Source organism: Bos taurus, chromosome 5 (genome assembly GCF_002263795.3).
Source record: "Bos taurus isolate L1 Dominette 01449 registration number 42190680 breed Hereford chromosome 5, ARS-UCD2.0, whole genome shotgun sequence".
NCBI classification, from domain to species: domain Eukaryota; kingdom Metazoa; phylum Chordata; class Mammalia; order Artiodactyla; family Bovidae; genus Bos; species Bos taurus.
In genome coordinates this window covers 100,275,230-100,292,065 of record NC_037332.1, presented here as the reverse complement: position 1 = coordinate 100,292,065, position 16,836 = coordinate 100,275,230, and the positions used below count along the sequence as shown (strand labels likewise).

General features: G+C 38.4%; 1 protein-coding gene across 1 annotated transcript; it reads right to left on the bottom strand.

The window, feature by feature from the left end:
- Positions 1-14,006: 14,006 nt before the first annotated feature.
- On the bottom strand, positions 14,007-15,021 carry LOC101905801 (heme-binding protein 1-like). The gene has a single exon (XM_059887294.1). It carries the CDS (start codon positions 15,002-15,004, stop codon positions 14,429-14,431), a length of 576 nt encoding a protein of 191 aa, XP_059743277.1. The 5' UTR covers positions 15,005-15,021; the 3' UTR covers positions 14,007-14,428.
- Between the last annotated feature and the right edge of the window lie 1,815 nt (positions 15,022-16,836).

Below are 16,836 nucleotides of genomic sequence, written 5' to 3'. Positions count from 1 at the left end.
TTTAAGCTAACACACTTGACAATTTAAGCAAAATGGGCATATCCTAGATAAACCTCTTCTACAATTAAAACAAGAATTTTTAAAAATCTTAATGGTTTTATAAATTTTAAATAGATTGAATCCATAATTGAATACATCTTCTTTGGGAAATAAATAAAACACAAAAACATAAGTAAAACACACCATACTCAGATAGTTTGGGGCATCTCAGGTGACTCTAGTGGTAAAGAACCAACCTGCCAATTTAGGAGACATAAGAGATGCAGGTTTGATCCCAGGGGCAGAAAGATCCACTGGAGAAGGAAATGGCAACCCATGCCAGTATTCTTGCCTGGAAAATTCCATAGATAGAGGAACTTAGTGGGCTACAGTCTACAGGTTGCAGGGAATCAGACATGACTAAGGAAATACAGTTTTATGTTCCCACCTACCAAACATTAAAGAAGAGATGTGTGTGTGTGTGTGTGTGTGTGTGTATGTGTGTGTGTTAGTCACTCTGTCGTGGTATCATGGACTCAATAGACGTGAGTTTGACAAATTCTGGGAGACAGTGAAGAACAGGGAAGCCTGGCATGCTGCAGTCCATGGGATTGCAAAGAGTTGGACATGGTTGAGTGACTGATGGAACAACAACAGCAGAAACTAATACACCTTTGTAAAGCAAGTATATTCCAATACAAAATAAATACAAAAACATGATCCTGGATCCCTGGATGGCTTTCTCTAATGCCACCTCATCAGGAGAGGGTGCAGTTGGAAGGTTTTTTATAGGCTGGAAAGTGTGGAAATTCAAGTTTGAACCTTGGAGTGTGCTAGTGTGGATGACAGTAGGACCATAATTTTTTTCACAGTGCTTGACTGGAGTAGAGTAGCTATTCACTAAAAGTTTGCTGTTTTGCTAGTTTGCCTTTTCTTGGATTTTTGCTGGAAAACAGGGTTTTGTGGTATGGACATTTTCCTGTTTGCACTGGTTAGCATTTTTGGCTTGCTGGATTCTTCAGCCCTGTGTCTCTGGGACAAGTGAGACAAAAAGAGAACACCCACCACTGTACTGAAAGGTTGTTGTTGAATCACGTGAAGACACCAGGATTCTTGGCCCCCAGAGGAGAAGAATTCAATCCAGGGCCAGATACGAGGCTTGATTGCTCAGAGCCTTTGTGTAATAAAGTTTTATTAAAGTATAAAGGAGATAGAGAAAGCTTCTGACATAGCCATCAGAAGGGGGCAGAAAGAGTACCCCCTTGCTAATGTTAGCAATGAAGTTATATACTCTCCAATGAATCCAAAGAATGTCTGGAGGTTGTAAAGACCTCACCAGACCTACTCCCATAATTTACATTTTAAGATAACAGAATTGGCCAGAAGGTTTAATCCAGAGACTGTCCTCAGGCAGGACACATTATTGTTATATAATTCTAAGGAATGTAGAGAAGGAAAAAAAAGTTTGTCCTTTCTTCCTCCTTGAAAACTCCAGACCGCTCTCTCCTTGGGGACCCCTAGACTTCTTATCAACCTGCCTAGGAAATGACTCTCTCAGTACCATTTTTCTGGTCCTGAGTTTTCCAATCAGTCTTATCCTCACCATCTTTCATTTTTCTTGTGGAACTTTTATATGTAATATTCAAGGATTTTGTTGCACTTAAGTGGGGAGAATAGGGAAAATACTTCATATAGTCCTAGAAATAGATTCATAAATTTTAGTTTTCATAGTTGATATTATTGAGTGCATAAGAAATGCCAAGGAATCTACAAACTGTTAAATAATCTATTAGAATATTTAATACAGTTTAGCTAATTTTCTTGAAAGTAGAAGACTATATGTATATAATTGAATTTATAGAAACCAATAAAGAATATAAAATAATATTTTTAAAAAGATAATTTCAACAGTATCAAAAATCAAATATTACGGAATAGGTCTAGCAAAAGACATTTAACAAAACTATGAAATATTGATACAAATAATAGACATATCCTGTTTAAGGATTAGAGAGCTTATATTGTAAGTGTGGCATTCTTCTTGAATTTACTTCTTTATTAATTAAAAAAACTTTTTGGCCATGGTGCATAGTATGCTGGATCTTGGTTCCCAACTGGTGGTTGAACACATGCCTGCTGCAGTGGAAGTGGAGTCTTAAACCAGTGAACTGCTAGGAAAGCCTCAAATTAATTTTTTTTAAATTTTATTTTATTTTTAAACTTTACAATATTGTATTAGTTTTGCCAAATATCGAAATGAATCCGCCACAGGTATACATGTGTTCCCCATCCTGAACCCTCCTCCCTCCTCCCTCCCCATACCATCCCTCTGGGTCGTCCCAGTGCACCAGCCCCAAGCATCCAGTATCGTGCATCGAACCTGGACTGGCGACTCATTTCATACATGATATTTTACATGTTTCAATGCCATTGTCCCAAATCTCCCCACCCTCTCCCTCTCCCACAGAGTCCATAAGACTGTTCTATACATCAGTGTCTCTTTTGCTGTCTCATACACAGGATTATTGTTACCATCTTTCTAAATTCCATATATATGCGTTAGTATACTGTATTGGTGTTTTTCTTTCTGGCTTACTTCACTCTGTATAATAGGCTCCAGTTTCATCCACCTCATGAGAACTGATTCAAATTTATTCTTTCTAATGGCTGAGTAATACTCCATTGTGTATATGGTCCATAGTTTCCTTATCCATTCATCTGCTGATGGACATCTAGGTTGCTTTCATGTCCTGGCTATTATAAACAGTGCTGCGATGAACATTGGGGTACACGTGTCTCTTTCCCTTCTGGTTTCCTCAGTGTGTATGCCCAGCAATGGGATTGCTGGGTCATAAGGCAGTTCTATTTCCAGTTTTTTTAAGGAATCTCCACAGTGTTCTCCATAGTGGCTGTACTAGTTTGCATTCCCACCAACAGTGTAAGAGGGTTCCCTTTTCTCCACACCCTCTCCAGCATTTATTGCTTGTAGACTTTTGGATCGCAGCCATTCTGACTGGCGTGAAATGGTACCTCATAGTGGTTTTGATTTGCATTTCTCTGATAATGAGTGATGTTGAGCATCTTTTCATGTGTTTGTTAGCCATCTGTATGTCTTCTTTGGAGAAATGTCTATTTAGTTCTTTGGCCCATTTTTTGATTGGGTCATTTATTTTTCTGGAGTTGAGCTATAGGAGTTGCTTGTATATTTTTGAGATTAGTTGTTTGTCAGTTGTTTCATTTGCTACTATTTTCTCCCATTCTGAAGGCTGCCTTTTCACCTTGCTAATAGTTTCCTTTGTTGTGCAGAAGCTTTTAAGTTTAATTAGGTCCCATTTGTATATTTTTGCTTTTATTTCCAATATTCTGGGAGGTGGGTCATAGAGGATCCTGCTGTGATGTATGTCAGAGAGTGTTTTGCCTATGTTCTCCTCTAGGAGTTTTATAGTTTCTGGTCTTACGTTTAGATCTTTAATCCATTTTGAGTTTATTTTTGTGCATGGTGTTAGAAAGTGTTCTAGTTTCATTCTTTTACAAGTGGTTGACCAGTTTTCCCAGCACCACTTGTTAAAGAGATTGTCTTTAATCCATTGTATATTCTTGCCTCCTTTGTCAAAGATAAGGTGTCCATACGTGGGTGGATTTATCTCTGGGCTTTCTATTTTGTTCCATTGATCTATATTTCTGTCTTTGTGCCAGTACCATACTGTCTTGATAACTGTGGCTTTGTAGTAGAGCCTAAAGTCAGGTAGGTTGATTCCTCCAGTTCCATTCTTCTTTCTCAAGATCGCTTTGGCTATTTGAGGTTTTTTGTATTTCCATACAAATTGTGAAATTATTTGTTCTAGTTCTGTGAAGAATACCGTTGGTAGCTTGATAGGGATTGCATTGAATCTATAAATTGCTTTGGGTAGTATACTCATTTTCACTATATTGATTCTTCTGATCCATGAACATGGTATATTTCTCCATCTATTAGTGTCCTCTTTGATTTCTTTCACCAGTGTTTTATAGTTTTCTATATATAGGTCTTTAGTTTCTTTAGGTAGATATATTCCTAAGTATTTTATTCTTTCCGTTGCAATGGTGAATGGAATTGTTTCCTTAATTTCTCTTTCTGTTTTCTCATTATTAGTGTATAGGAATGCAAGGGATTTCTCTGTGTTGATTTTATATCCTGCAACTTTACTATAATCATTGATTAGTTCTAGTAATTTTCTGGTGGAGTCTTTAGGGTTTTCTATATAGAGGATCATGTCATCTGCAAACAGTGAGAGTTTTACTTCTTCTTTTCCAATTTGGATTCCTTTTATTTCTTTTTCTGCTCTGATTGCTGTGGCCAAAACTTCCAAAACTATATTGAATAGTAATGGTGAAAGTGGCCACCCTTGTCTTGTTCCTGACTTTAGAGGAAATGCTTTCAATTTTTTCACCATTGAGGATAATGTTTGCTGTGGGTTTGTCATATATAGCTTTTATTATGTTGAGGTATGTTCCTTCTATTCCTGCTTTCTGGAGAGTTGTTATCATAAATGGATGTTGAATTTTGTCAAAGGCTTTCTCTGCATCTATTGAGATAATCATATGGTTTTTATTTTTCAATTTGTTAATGTGGTGTATTACATTGATTGATTTGCGGATATTGAAGAATCCTTGCATCCCTGGGATAAAGCCCACTTGGTCATGGTGTATGATCTTTTTAATGTGTTGTTGGATTCTGATTGCTAGAATTTTGTTAAGGATTTTTGCATCTATGTTCATCAGTGATATTGGCCTGTAGTTTTCTTTTTTTGTGGGATCTTTGTCAGGTTTTGGTATTAGGGTGATGGTGGCCTCATAGAATGAGTTTGGAAGTTTACTTTCCTCTGCAATTTTCCGGAAGAGTTTGAGTAGGATAGGTGTTAGCTCTTCTCTAAATTTTTGGTAGAATTCAGCTGTGAAGCCGTCTGGACCTGGGCTTTTGTTTGCTGGAAGATTTTTGATTACAGTTTCAATTTCCATGCTTGTGATGGGTCTGTTAAGATTTTCTATTTCTTCCTGGTCCAGTTTTGGAAAGTTGTACTTTTCTAAGAATTTGTCCATTTCTTCCACGTTGCCCATTTTATTGGCATATAATTGTTGATAGTAGTCTCTTATGATCCTTTGTATTTGTGTGTTGTCTGTTGTGATCTCTCCATTTTCATTTCTAGTTTTATTGATTTGATTTTTCTCCCTTTGTTTCTTGATGAGTCTGGCTAATGGTTTTTCAATTTTATTTATCCTTTCAAAGAACCAGCTTTTGGCTTTGTTGATTTTTGCTATGGTCTCTTTTGTTTCTTTTGCATTTATTTCTGCCCTAATTTTTAAGATTTCTTTCCTTCTATTAACCCTGGGGTTCTTCATTTCTTCCTTTTCTAGTTGCTTTATGTGTAGAGTTAGGTTATTTATTTGACTTTTTTCTTGTTTCTTGAGGTATGCCTGTATTGCTATGAACTTTCCCCTTAGGGCTGCTTTTACAGTGTCCCACAGGTTTTGGGTTTTTGTGCTTTAATTTTCATTCGTTTCTATGCAAATTTTGATTTCTTTTTTGATTTCATCTGTGATTTGTTGGTTATTCAGCAGCGTGTTGTTCAGCCCCCATATGTTGGAATTTTTAATAGTTTTTCTCCTGTAATTGAGATCTAATCTTACTGCATTGTGGTCAGAAAAGATGCTTGGAATGATTTCTATTTTTTTGAATTTACCAAGGCTAGATTTATGGCCCAGGATGTGATCTATCCTGGAAAAGGTTCCATGTGCGCTTGAGAAAAAGGTGAAATTCATTGTTTTGGGATGAAATGTCCTATAGATACCAATTAGGTCTAACTGGTCTATTGTATCATTTAAAGTTTGTGTTTCCTTGTTAATTTTCTGTTTATTTGATCTATCCATAGGTGTGAGTGGGGTATTAAAGTCTCCCACTATTACTGTGTTATTGTTAATTTCTCCTTTCATACTTGTTAGCATTTGTCTTACATATTGCAGTGCTCCCGTGTTGGGTGCACATATATTTATAATTGTTATATCTTCTTCTTGGATTGACCCTTTGATCATTATGTAGTGACCATCTTTGTCTCTTTTCACAACCTTTGTTTTAAAGTCTATTTTATCTGATATGAGTATTGCTACTCCTGCTTTCTTTTGGTCCCTATTTGCATGGAAAATTTTTTTCCAGCCTTTCACTTTCAGTCTGTATGTGTCCCCTCCTTTGAAGTGGGTCTCTTGTAGATAACATATGTAGGGGTCTTGTTTCTGTATCCATTCAGCCAGTCTTTGTCTTTTGGTTGGGGCATTCAACCCATTTATGTTTAAGGTAATTACTGATAAGTATGATCCCGTTGCCATTTACTTTATTGTTTTGGGTTTGAATTTATATACCGTTTTTGTGTTTCCTGTCTAGAGAATATCCTGTAGTATTTGTTGGAGAGCTGATTTTGTGGTGCAGAATTCTGTCAGTTTTTGCTTGTCTGAAAAGCTTTTGATTTCTCCTTCATATTTGAATGAGATCCTTGCTGGGTACAATAATCTGAGCTGTAGGTTATTTTCTTTCATCTTTTTAAGTATGTCTTGCCATTCCCTTCTGGCTTGAAGAGTTTCTATTGAAAGATCAGCTGTTATCCTTATGGGAATTCCCTTGTGTGTTATTTGTTGTTTTTCCGTTGCTGCTTTTAATATTTGTTCTTTGTGTTTGATCTTTGTTAATTTGATTAATATGTGTCTTGGGGTGTTTCGCCTTGGGTTTATCCTGTTTGGGACTCTCTGGGTTTCTTGGACTTGGGTGATTATTTCCTTCCCCATTTTAGGGAAGTTTTCAACTATTATCTCCTCAAGTATTTTCTCATGGTGTTTCTTTTTTCTTCTTCTTCTGGGACCCCTATGATTCGAATGTTGTAGCGTTTAATATTGTCCTGGAGGTCTCTGAGATTGTCCTCATTTCTTTTAATTCGTTTTTCTTTTATCCTCTCTGATTCATTTATTTTTACCATTCTATATTCTAATTCACTAATCCTATCTTCTGCCTCTGTTATTCTACTATTTGTTGCCTCCAGAGTGTTTTTAATTTCATTTATTGCATTATTCATTATATATTGACTCTTTTTTATTTCTTCTAGATCCTTGTTAAACCTTTCTTGCATCTTCTCAATCCTTGTCTCCAGGCTATTTATCTGTGATTTCATTTTGATTTCAAAATTTTGGATCAATTTCACTATCATTATTTGGAATTCTTTATCAGGTAGATTCCCTATCTCTTCCTTTTTTGTTTGGTTTGGTGGGCATTTATCCTGTTCCTTTATCTGCTGGGTATTCCTCTGTCTCTTCATCTTGTTTAAATTGCTGAGTTTGGGGTGTCCTTTCTGTATTCTGGCAGTTTGTGGAGTTCTCTTTATTGTGGCATTTCCTCGCTGTGTGTGGGTTTGTACAGGTGGCTTGTCAAGGTTTCCTGGTTAGGGAAGCTTGTGTCTCTGTTCTGGTGGGTGGAGCTGTATTTCTTCTCTCTGGAGTGAAATGAAGTGTCCAGTAATGAGTTATGAGATGTCTATGGTTTTGGGGTGACTTTGGGCAGCCTGTATCTTGGAGCTCAGGGCTGTGTTCCTTTGTTGCTGGAGAATTTGCTTGGTATGTCTTGCCCTGGAACTTGTTGGCCCTTGTGTGGTGCTTCGTTTCAGTGTAGGTATGGAGGCATTTGATGAGCTCCTGTCAATTAATGTTCCTTGGAGTCAGGAGTTCCCTGGAGTCAGGGTTTGGACTTAAGCCTCCTGCTTCCAGTTATCAGTCTTATTTTTACAGTAGTTTCAAAACTTCTCCTTCTATACAGCACCATTGATAAAACATCTACATTACAGATGAAAAGTTTCTCTACCATGAGGGTCACCCAGAGAGGTTCACAGCATTACATGGAGAAGAGAAGAGGGAGGAGGGACTTAGGGGTGACCCGAATGAGATGAGATGGAATCAATAGAGGAGAGAGTGGGCTAGCCAGTAATCACTTCCTTATGTGCACTTCACAACTGGACCACTCAGAGATGTTCACAGAGTTACACAGAGAAGAGAAGGAGGAAAGAGACAGAGGTGGCCAGGAGGATAAAAGGGGGGAATGAAAAGGAGGGAGATAGATCCAGCCAGTAATCAGTTCCTTAAGTGTTCTCCACCATCTGGAACACACAGAGATTCATAGAGTTGGGTAGAGTAGAGAGGGGTTAGGGAGAAGACACAGGCGACCTGGTGGAGAAAAAGGAGAGTCCAAAGGGAGAGAGAGCAGTCAAACCAGTGATCTCGCTCCCTAGTGAAAAATGAGTACTGAAGACTGGGTTCTTAAAGGTACAAAATTGGTAACAAATACATAAAAGCAAAAATTAAAAATCTAGAGTAGAGTTTGGAGTTTCAAAAATATGATGTTAAAGAAAAGAAGAAGGAAAAGAAAGAGAGAAAAAATGAATAAACAAAAACAAACAAGGTCGCAAAAATTATAAAGAAAATATAGGTACAAAATTGATAACTAATACCAAAAAGCAAAAGTTAAAAACCTAGAGTAGTTTGGAATTTCAAAAATACAGTGTTAAAAAAAGGAAGACGAAAAATAAAGAGCGAAAAACAAACAAACAAACAAAAACAAAGTCGCAAAAATTATAAAGAAAATACAGGTACAAAATTGATAACAAATACCAAGAAGCATAAATTAAAAATCTAGAGTAGAGTTTGGAATTTCAGATATACAATGTTATATAAAAGAAGAAGAGAAAGAAACAGAGAAAAAAAAAGTCACAGAAATTATAAAAAAAAAAAACAACTATAGGTAAAAAATTGATAACAAATACCAAAAGGCTATAAATAAAAATCTAGAGTAGAGTTTGGAATTTCAAAAATACAATGTTAAAGAAAAGAAGAAGAAAAAAAAAAGGTCAAAAAATTTATAAAAAATGTATATATGAAGTTTGCTTTAAAAAAATAAGTTTTTTTTGTTTTTTTGTTTTTTTTTTTTTTTTTACAAAGTAATAGGTTATAAAAGTGAAAACTAAAGGAATAATAGAGGACTTAAAATTTTTTTTAAAAATTAAAAGAAAAAAAAGAATGATTGTAAAAATAGTAAAAATATATCTAGGACTTTCTCTGGTTTTGTTGTGAGTATTGTGGGTTCAGTTCATTTTTGGCTAGTTCCTTGGTCTGACTTATATTTCTCAAGATCTATAGGCCCCTTCCTAATGTAGTCGGTACTAACCACAAGGTTTTAATCTATTGCCTGTAGCTTCCAAGGCGGTTCCCTCTGTTATAGCTTCTGTTTGCTGGTCTCTTCAGTGTCTAGTTTCTGCTCTGATCAAAGGGGACGGTGGCGGACACTTTTTTTTTTTTTTTTTTTTAGGCTCACTTGTTCAGTTGCGCTGTGGGGAGGGAGGGAGGGATGCTGCAAACAAGTAACACTGGCGTGTGCTCACAGTGCCTCAGCCACACTGGATCTGCCCCAGCTCACGGCGCGTGTAGCCTCCCTGCCCACACTGCTCAGGCTCTAGGTTGCTCTGCCAGGAACCATCCGTGGCCGGCCCTGGGCTGCCTGCACCTCCCAGGTCCAAGCCGCTCGGGTTTAGGCACTCGGGTAATCCTCAGAGGCGCAGACTCGGTTGGGCCTGCGTTTTGTGCCCGTCCCAGGTCCGAGCAGCTCAGGTGATGAGGTGTTTGGCAAGCGCTATTGCTGCGACTTATCACCTCCCTGCCGCTAGGTTATCTAGGTGTACAACCGGCACACCTTCTCAGGCAGATGTTGACTGTCCAGACCCCCAAGAAGTTTTAGTTAGCAAAGAAGCCTGCTTACAGTTTTATAGATAATGTCTCTCTGGGGCTGCGATTGCCCCCTTCTGGCTCTGGCTGCCTGTTACCAGAGGGGGATGGTCTGCAGCTGGCTATCTCTGTTCAGTCCTTTGTTCTGTGCATGGGCCTGGCGGTGTCTTAGGTTAGGGCTGGCTTTTCGCGTGGTAGATATCCCACAGTCTTGTTTGCTAGCCCAAATTATTTCGCTCAGATAGGGCTCAGGGTATTCAGGCCAGATCCTTACTCTAAGCGATGCAGCCCACGCAGCGCCTCCCTGCCCAGCCCCTGCTTGCTAGTGGCGTGTGCAGGCGTCTGCGCTGCTTCTCCTCTGGGGGAGTTACCATAAGGCTCGCAATCTGCAGGTTTTAATTGTTTATTTATTTTTCCTACCTGTTATGTTGCCCTCTGTGCTTCCAAGGCTCGGCACAGATTTGGCAGTGAGAAGGTTTCCTTGTGTTTGGAAACTTCTCTCTTTTTAAGACTCCCTTCCTGGGATGAAACTCCGTCCCTCCCTCTTTTGTCTCTTTTTTTGTCTTTTATATTTTTTCCTACCTCCTTTCGAAGTCTTGGGTTGCTTTTCTGGGTGCCTGATGTCCTCTGCTGGCATTCAATAGTTGTTCTGTGGAATTTACTCGGCCTTTAAATGTTCTTTTGATGAATTTGTGGGGGAGAAAGTGTTCTCCCTGTCCTACTCCTCCGCCATCTTCGGAAATACCTCAAATTAATTTTTAAATTCATTGCAATCCCATTCAAAAATCTTAACAAATTTTTAAATAAAGTTGACAAACTGACATAAGTTTACATAATTCTTCACACATCTGTAAGTAAGCCAGGCACTCCTAACAAAGGACAAGATTGTAAAACTTGCTCTACCAGTCATCAATAGTTACAAACCTATAGTAATTTAGAGAGTGTAATGCCATGCTACAGAAAGAAAAGCAGATATATAGAATAAAGTTATGTCCTATACTATTTTCTTGGGCTCCACAATCATTGCAGATGGTGATTGCAGCCTTGAAATTAAAAGACACTTGCTCCCTGGAAGAAAAACTATGACCAACACTTACAGCATATTAAAAAATGGAAATAATACTTTACCAATCAAGTCCATATAGTCATATTATGGTTTTTCTGGTAGTCATGTATGGATGTAAGAGTTGGAACATAAAGAAAGCTGAGCACTAAAGAATTGATCCTTTTGAACTGTGGTGTTGGAGAAGACTCTTGAGAGTCCTTTGGACAGCAAGGAGATCAAACCAGTCCATCCTAGAGGAAATCAGTCCTGAATATTCACTGGAAGCACTGTTGCTGAAGTTGAAGCTCCAATACTTTGGCCACCTGATACGAAGAACTGACTCACTGGGAAAAACCCTTATGATAACCCTGAAATATTGAAGGCAGGAGAAAGGGACGACAGAGGATGAGATGGTTGGAGGGCATCACTGACTTGATGGACATGAGTTTGAGCAAGCTTCGAGAGTTGGTGATGGACAGTGAAGCCTGGTGTGCTGCATAGAGCCCATGGGGTTGCAAAGAGTTGGACATGACTGAGCGACTAAACTGACTGAATTGATGGAACAAAGTGGAGATATCCATTCACAAATAAAGACTATTTAATGATATATCAAGGTATTGACTAGGTGATCCTGTTTCCAATAATTGGGCTTGGACACTGGTCCTAGTTTTTCTTTTCTAGCTTGATGTTGCCTTAATAGACAGAAGTAGTGTTTGTTGTAAGGTGTAGGCAACCTATGTTAATTTTGTGGTCTGAAGTGCTTAGCTATCACATGAAAAAAGATAATTTGATCCCTATGATACCATACATAAATAACTTCTTCATGGATTGTAGACCTAAATGCAAAAAGCAAACTGACAAAGATTTAGTATTAATGTAATGTTTACCCAAGCTAATTCTGTGTTTATGATAAAAGAAGAGTATTATAATTCAGTTATATTTACAGAAATGTAAGGTAAAATCTCTTGCTGTGGAAATACTATCTTCCCTTTTTCCTACCGTATATTTCTATACAAAAGCACACAATTACACACATATATAGTCATTTTGAAAGTGAATATACCTGACAACTATAATTCATGGATATATTATTTCTGATTATATTCAATTTGAACTTTGACTGCTTTTTAAAAGTCACCTCAAAACTAATTATCCTTTATTGTCAAGCTTATAATTTTTATTTCTTGTCTACTGATGCTGCTACTTAACTGATGATTTTATTTTCTCCTTCCATCTCACATGGTTCTTCATAACATATCTATATTCCCCATTCCTATGAATGGTGTAATCTCTCTAATCCTTTCACATAACATCTTTTCTTTCAAATATCTTAAAATATCTATTGCTAGAGAAATGTTTCAATTATATGACATATAATATATGTCACATATTATATATTTTATATATATATATCTAAGAAGAATTTCTATGATAAATGATTGTAAGAAGACACAAACAGTGAAAGGGAAATATGAGAAGCATTAAAAAAAACTCTTAACTAAACACATTTAATTGATTTAATTCAATATTTCAGAATTAATTCATTTAGCAAGCTCAATTTAAATATATGCACTGTGAACACTGTACAGAAACAAATGTAAGAGATTTTTTAAACCTCAAATAAATAGTTTGCTCACTAGAGGTGCATTTTACTAACCAATATGACATTTGAACCCATATTTCAACTCTTGTTTCACATAGTGTTTTTTATGTGGCTGTCATTGTTGCTGCATTTCCATCCTGCAAGATTACCGCCCTTAAGTTAGACAACTAGAAATTTGTTATGTAATCAATAAATTGATTGCAAGTTATTTAAATACTATAGATACAAACTTTATAGTAGATTTTAAAACCAAGAATTTAAGATCAAGAATTATTTTAAAAACTAATGCTTTCAGTTGGTGATTTATAAAATATGAATGATCACCAGAAGATGGATCATTAGCACCATGGACCTGTTAAATAAAAGTGAATTCTGCTTACAGGGAAATTTTAATGTCATACACTCCAAATGGCTAATAATTTGTCACTTTGCTAAGACAAATACAGCAAAGACTGTTAAAAGAGAAAGGCAAGGCAAATGTGAGTTGCACTGATGCAAGTGATACCTCTTTTTCTTGGACTATATTTCATGATTAAAGCTCTTCTGAAGTAAAAAAAAAAAAAAAAGACAAATATGTAGGGTGCCTGGGCCAACTTAAGAAAGGCACATTAGTGTCTGTTCAGTTCAGTTCAGTCGCTCAGTCATGTCCAACTTTTTGCGACCCCACAAACCACAGCACACCAGCCCTCCCTGTCCATCACTGCTCCCGGAGTTTACCCAAACTCATATCCATTGATTCGGTGATGCCATCCAACCGTCTCATCCTCTGTCCTCCCCTTCTCCTCCTGCCCTCAATCTTTCCCAGTATCAGGGTCTTTTCAAATGAGTCAGTTCTTTGCATCAGGTGGTCAAATTATTGGAGTTTCAGCTTCAACATAAGTCCTTCCAATGAATACTCAGGACTGATCTCCTTTAGGATGGACTGGTTGGATCTCCTTGCAGTCCAAGGGACTCTCAAGAGTCTTCTCCAACACCACAGTTCAAAAGCATCAATTCTTCAGCGCTCAGCTCTCTTTATAGTCCAACTCTCGCATCCATACATGACTAGTGGAAAAACCATAGCCTTGGCTAGACAGACCTTTGTTGACAAAGTAATGTCTCTGCTTTTTAATATGCTGTCTAGGTTCATCATAACTTTCCTTCCAAGGATTAAGCGTCTTTTAATTTCATGGTTGCAGTCACCATCTTCAGTGATTTTGGAGCCCCCCCCAAAATAAAGTCAGCCACTGTTTCCACTGTTTCCCCATCTATTTCCCAGGAAGTGATGGGACTGGATGCCATGATCTTAGTTTTCTGACTGTTGAGCTTTAAACCAACTTTTTCACTCTCCTCTTTCACTTTCATCAAGAGGCTCTTAAGTTCTTCTCTTTCTGCCATAATGGTGGTGTCACCTGCATATCTGAGGACATTGATATTTCTCCCAGCAATCTTGATTCCAGCTTGTGCTTCAATGAGTCCAGCATTTCTCATGATGTACTCTGCATATAAGTTAAATATGCAGGTGACAATATACAGCCTTGATGTACTCCTTTTCCTATTTGGAACCAGTCTGTTGTTCCATGTCCAGTTCTTTTTTTTTGTTTGTTTCAGCTGTTTTAAGTCAAAGATCTTTATTTTTGGCTTCTTTTTAAAGAAAGCTCTTCTAAGAATTACATATGAAAGATCACGCGTAAATCACACTTCTTCCATGGATTAATAAAAATACAGTTTTCATGATTTGTAAATATCTGTTTTTAGGGGATCCAGAGAGCTGGAAAAATGCTGCTGGGTTTTTCTGGCCTACCACTGAATTGTCTATAAGTCAGTTAGAAGGACGCATGTGTATCGTGGGTACGTTATTTCCCACCAAGAGAAACAGAGCCTCAGCATCTGGACCGTGCTTATCTCAGGAAATTGGCAGTGACTGGCTCTGAAGGGAAGTTGGTTCTGCTGGAGCGGCACGGGGGCACTGCTTCCTCCCAGGGGAAGTGGGCACAGATGCAGACCCCCGCGGAGCTTGGGGCACAGCCAGTGACTCATTCACTGCTCTTCACCAGCCAAACCTCGTTGCGATGTCCGTAGGGCTTCATGGGAGGGTCATACCCAGTGCAGAAGTAGAAGTCAGTCTGGTACTTGGCTGTGCTCTCCAGGGCGGACCGCAGCTGGATGGCTTGGGCAGCGTAATCAGCTGCCTTAGCATAACCACCAAACTGCGTGGAATAGACAGTGATGCCTTCCCTGTCTTCGATCTTAATGCTGTCATCGCTGGGAGCTGGTGGGTCGCTTTGAAACTTGTTTGGAATCCAGAACCAGACTTTTAATTTCTTCTGTAGGTCCCCATCATCACTGGGGAACACAGCAAAGGAAATAGGAACTGTCATCCCCATTCCGAGTCCCTTATCATTGGAGCCTCCCACATACTTCATGACTTTCGGCATTGCCTCCCTCAGAGCCTCATCCACAGGCTTATCTGTCACTTCCACTGTGGCAAACTTCCCGCCTTCACAGGCCCTCTCCTCATAGAAGACATCTCCCTTGCTCCCTTTGCTCAGGACCTGCCAAGGCCAAGTCTCTACGCTCCCGAACAGCGAGTTCTTGATCATGCCCAACATGGTGTCGCCGTGGTGCTCAGGACACACGGGGAAACACGGGGTAGGGGAAAAGGGTCCATGTCCAGTTCTAACTGTTGCTTTCTGACCTGCATACAGGTTTCTCAAGAGGCAGGTCAGGTGGTCTGGTATTCCCATCTCTTGAAGAATTTTCCACAGTTTATTGTCATCCACACAGTCAAAGGCTTTGGCATAGTCAATAAAGCAGAAATAGATGTTTTCCTGGAACTCTCTTGCTTTTTTGATGATCCAGTGGATGTTGGCAATTTGATCTCTGGTTCCTCTGCTTTTTCTAAAACCAGCTTGAACATCTGGAAGTTCATGGTTCACATATTGCTGAGGCCTGGCTTGGAGAATTTTGAGCATTACTTTACTAGCATGTGAGATGAGTGCAATAGTTTGAACATTCTTTGGCACTGCCTCTCTTTGGGATTGGAATGAAAACTGACCTTTATTAGTCTTGTGGCCACTGCTGAGTTTTCCAAATTTGCTGGCATACTGAGTGCAGCACTTTCACAGTATCATCTTTTAGGATTTGAAATAGCTCAACTGGAATTCAGTCACCTCCACTGGCTTTGTTCATAGTGATGCTTCCTAAGGCCCACTTGACTTCACACTCCAGGATGTCTGACTCTAGGTGAGTGATCACACCATCATGATTATCTGGGCCATGATTATTAATGTCTGTAGGTAATATAATTGTCCAGGACTAATAGAACAAATTCAGCTGAAGCAGTGCTGTATAAATTGGGCTTTATAGCTAAATCTTTTGTGTAAACCTATGGCAGTAGGAAATTTACTAAGAGAAAAGAATTACACTGTATTTTCCCCTATCTATAGAAAGAAACACTTCAGTTATCTTAAACGCTAATACACCTGTAGTTAATCAATAAATTAGTCCTTGAACAAAATACTTTTATTGTTTGCAAGGTTCCAAACACTGTGACGGGTGTGTCGTACAGGACACAGAGAAATCTGTGATCTAATCACAGTTCTCTAAGACCCAACAACATAGATAGGAGAAATAATCCCACAAATCTAAATACAATAAAGATTGGAAAAGCATGTAAGGCAGTAATAGAAATATGTGCTAATGTCATACTAGATAATTTGCAAAATGAATGGTTTAGTTTAAAATTTTTATAGAAAAAATAAATAATTTCTGGCTACAGCAGTAGTAGACATTTCTCAGAGAGGAAGAGGGGAGTGGGTAGAAACTGAAGGTAGAAATAAGTTAATTATATCATTACATATGATATATCTTAGATGATTACACATGTAGAAGAATGTGTATGTGAAAACTGTTAGTAAGAAGAGCTGGATAACTTAGAAAATGTAAACAGTGATTGTTGTTTTGTTCAGTCACTGAGTTGTGTCTGTCTCTTTGCAACACCATAGACTGCAGCCCACCAGGCTTTCCTGTCCTTCACTATTTCCTGGAATTTGCTCAAACTCATGTCCATTGAGTCCATGATGCCATCCAACCACCTCATCCTCTGTTGTCCCCTTATCCTCCTGCCCTCAATCTTTCCCAGCATTAGTCTTTTCCAATGAGTCAGCTCTTCGCATCAGGTGGCCAAAGTTTTCGAGTTTTAACTTCAGTATCAGTCCTTCCAATGAATATCCAGGTTTAATTTCCTTTAGGATTGATTCGTTTAATCTCCTGCAGTCCAAGGGACTCTCAGGGGTCTTCTCCAGCACCACAGTTAGAAAGCATCAATTCTTAGGCACTCAGCCTTTTTTCTGGTCCTACTCTCACATCTGTACATGACTACTGGAAAGACCATAGTTTTGACTATACAGACCTTTGTCAGCTAAGTGGTGTGTCTGCTTTT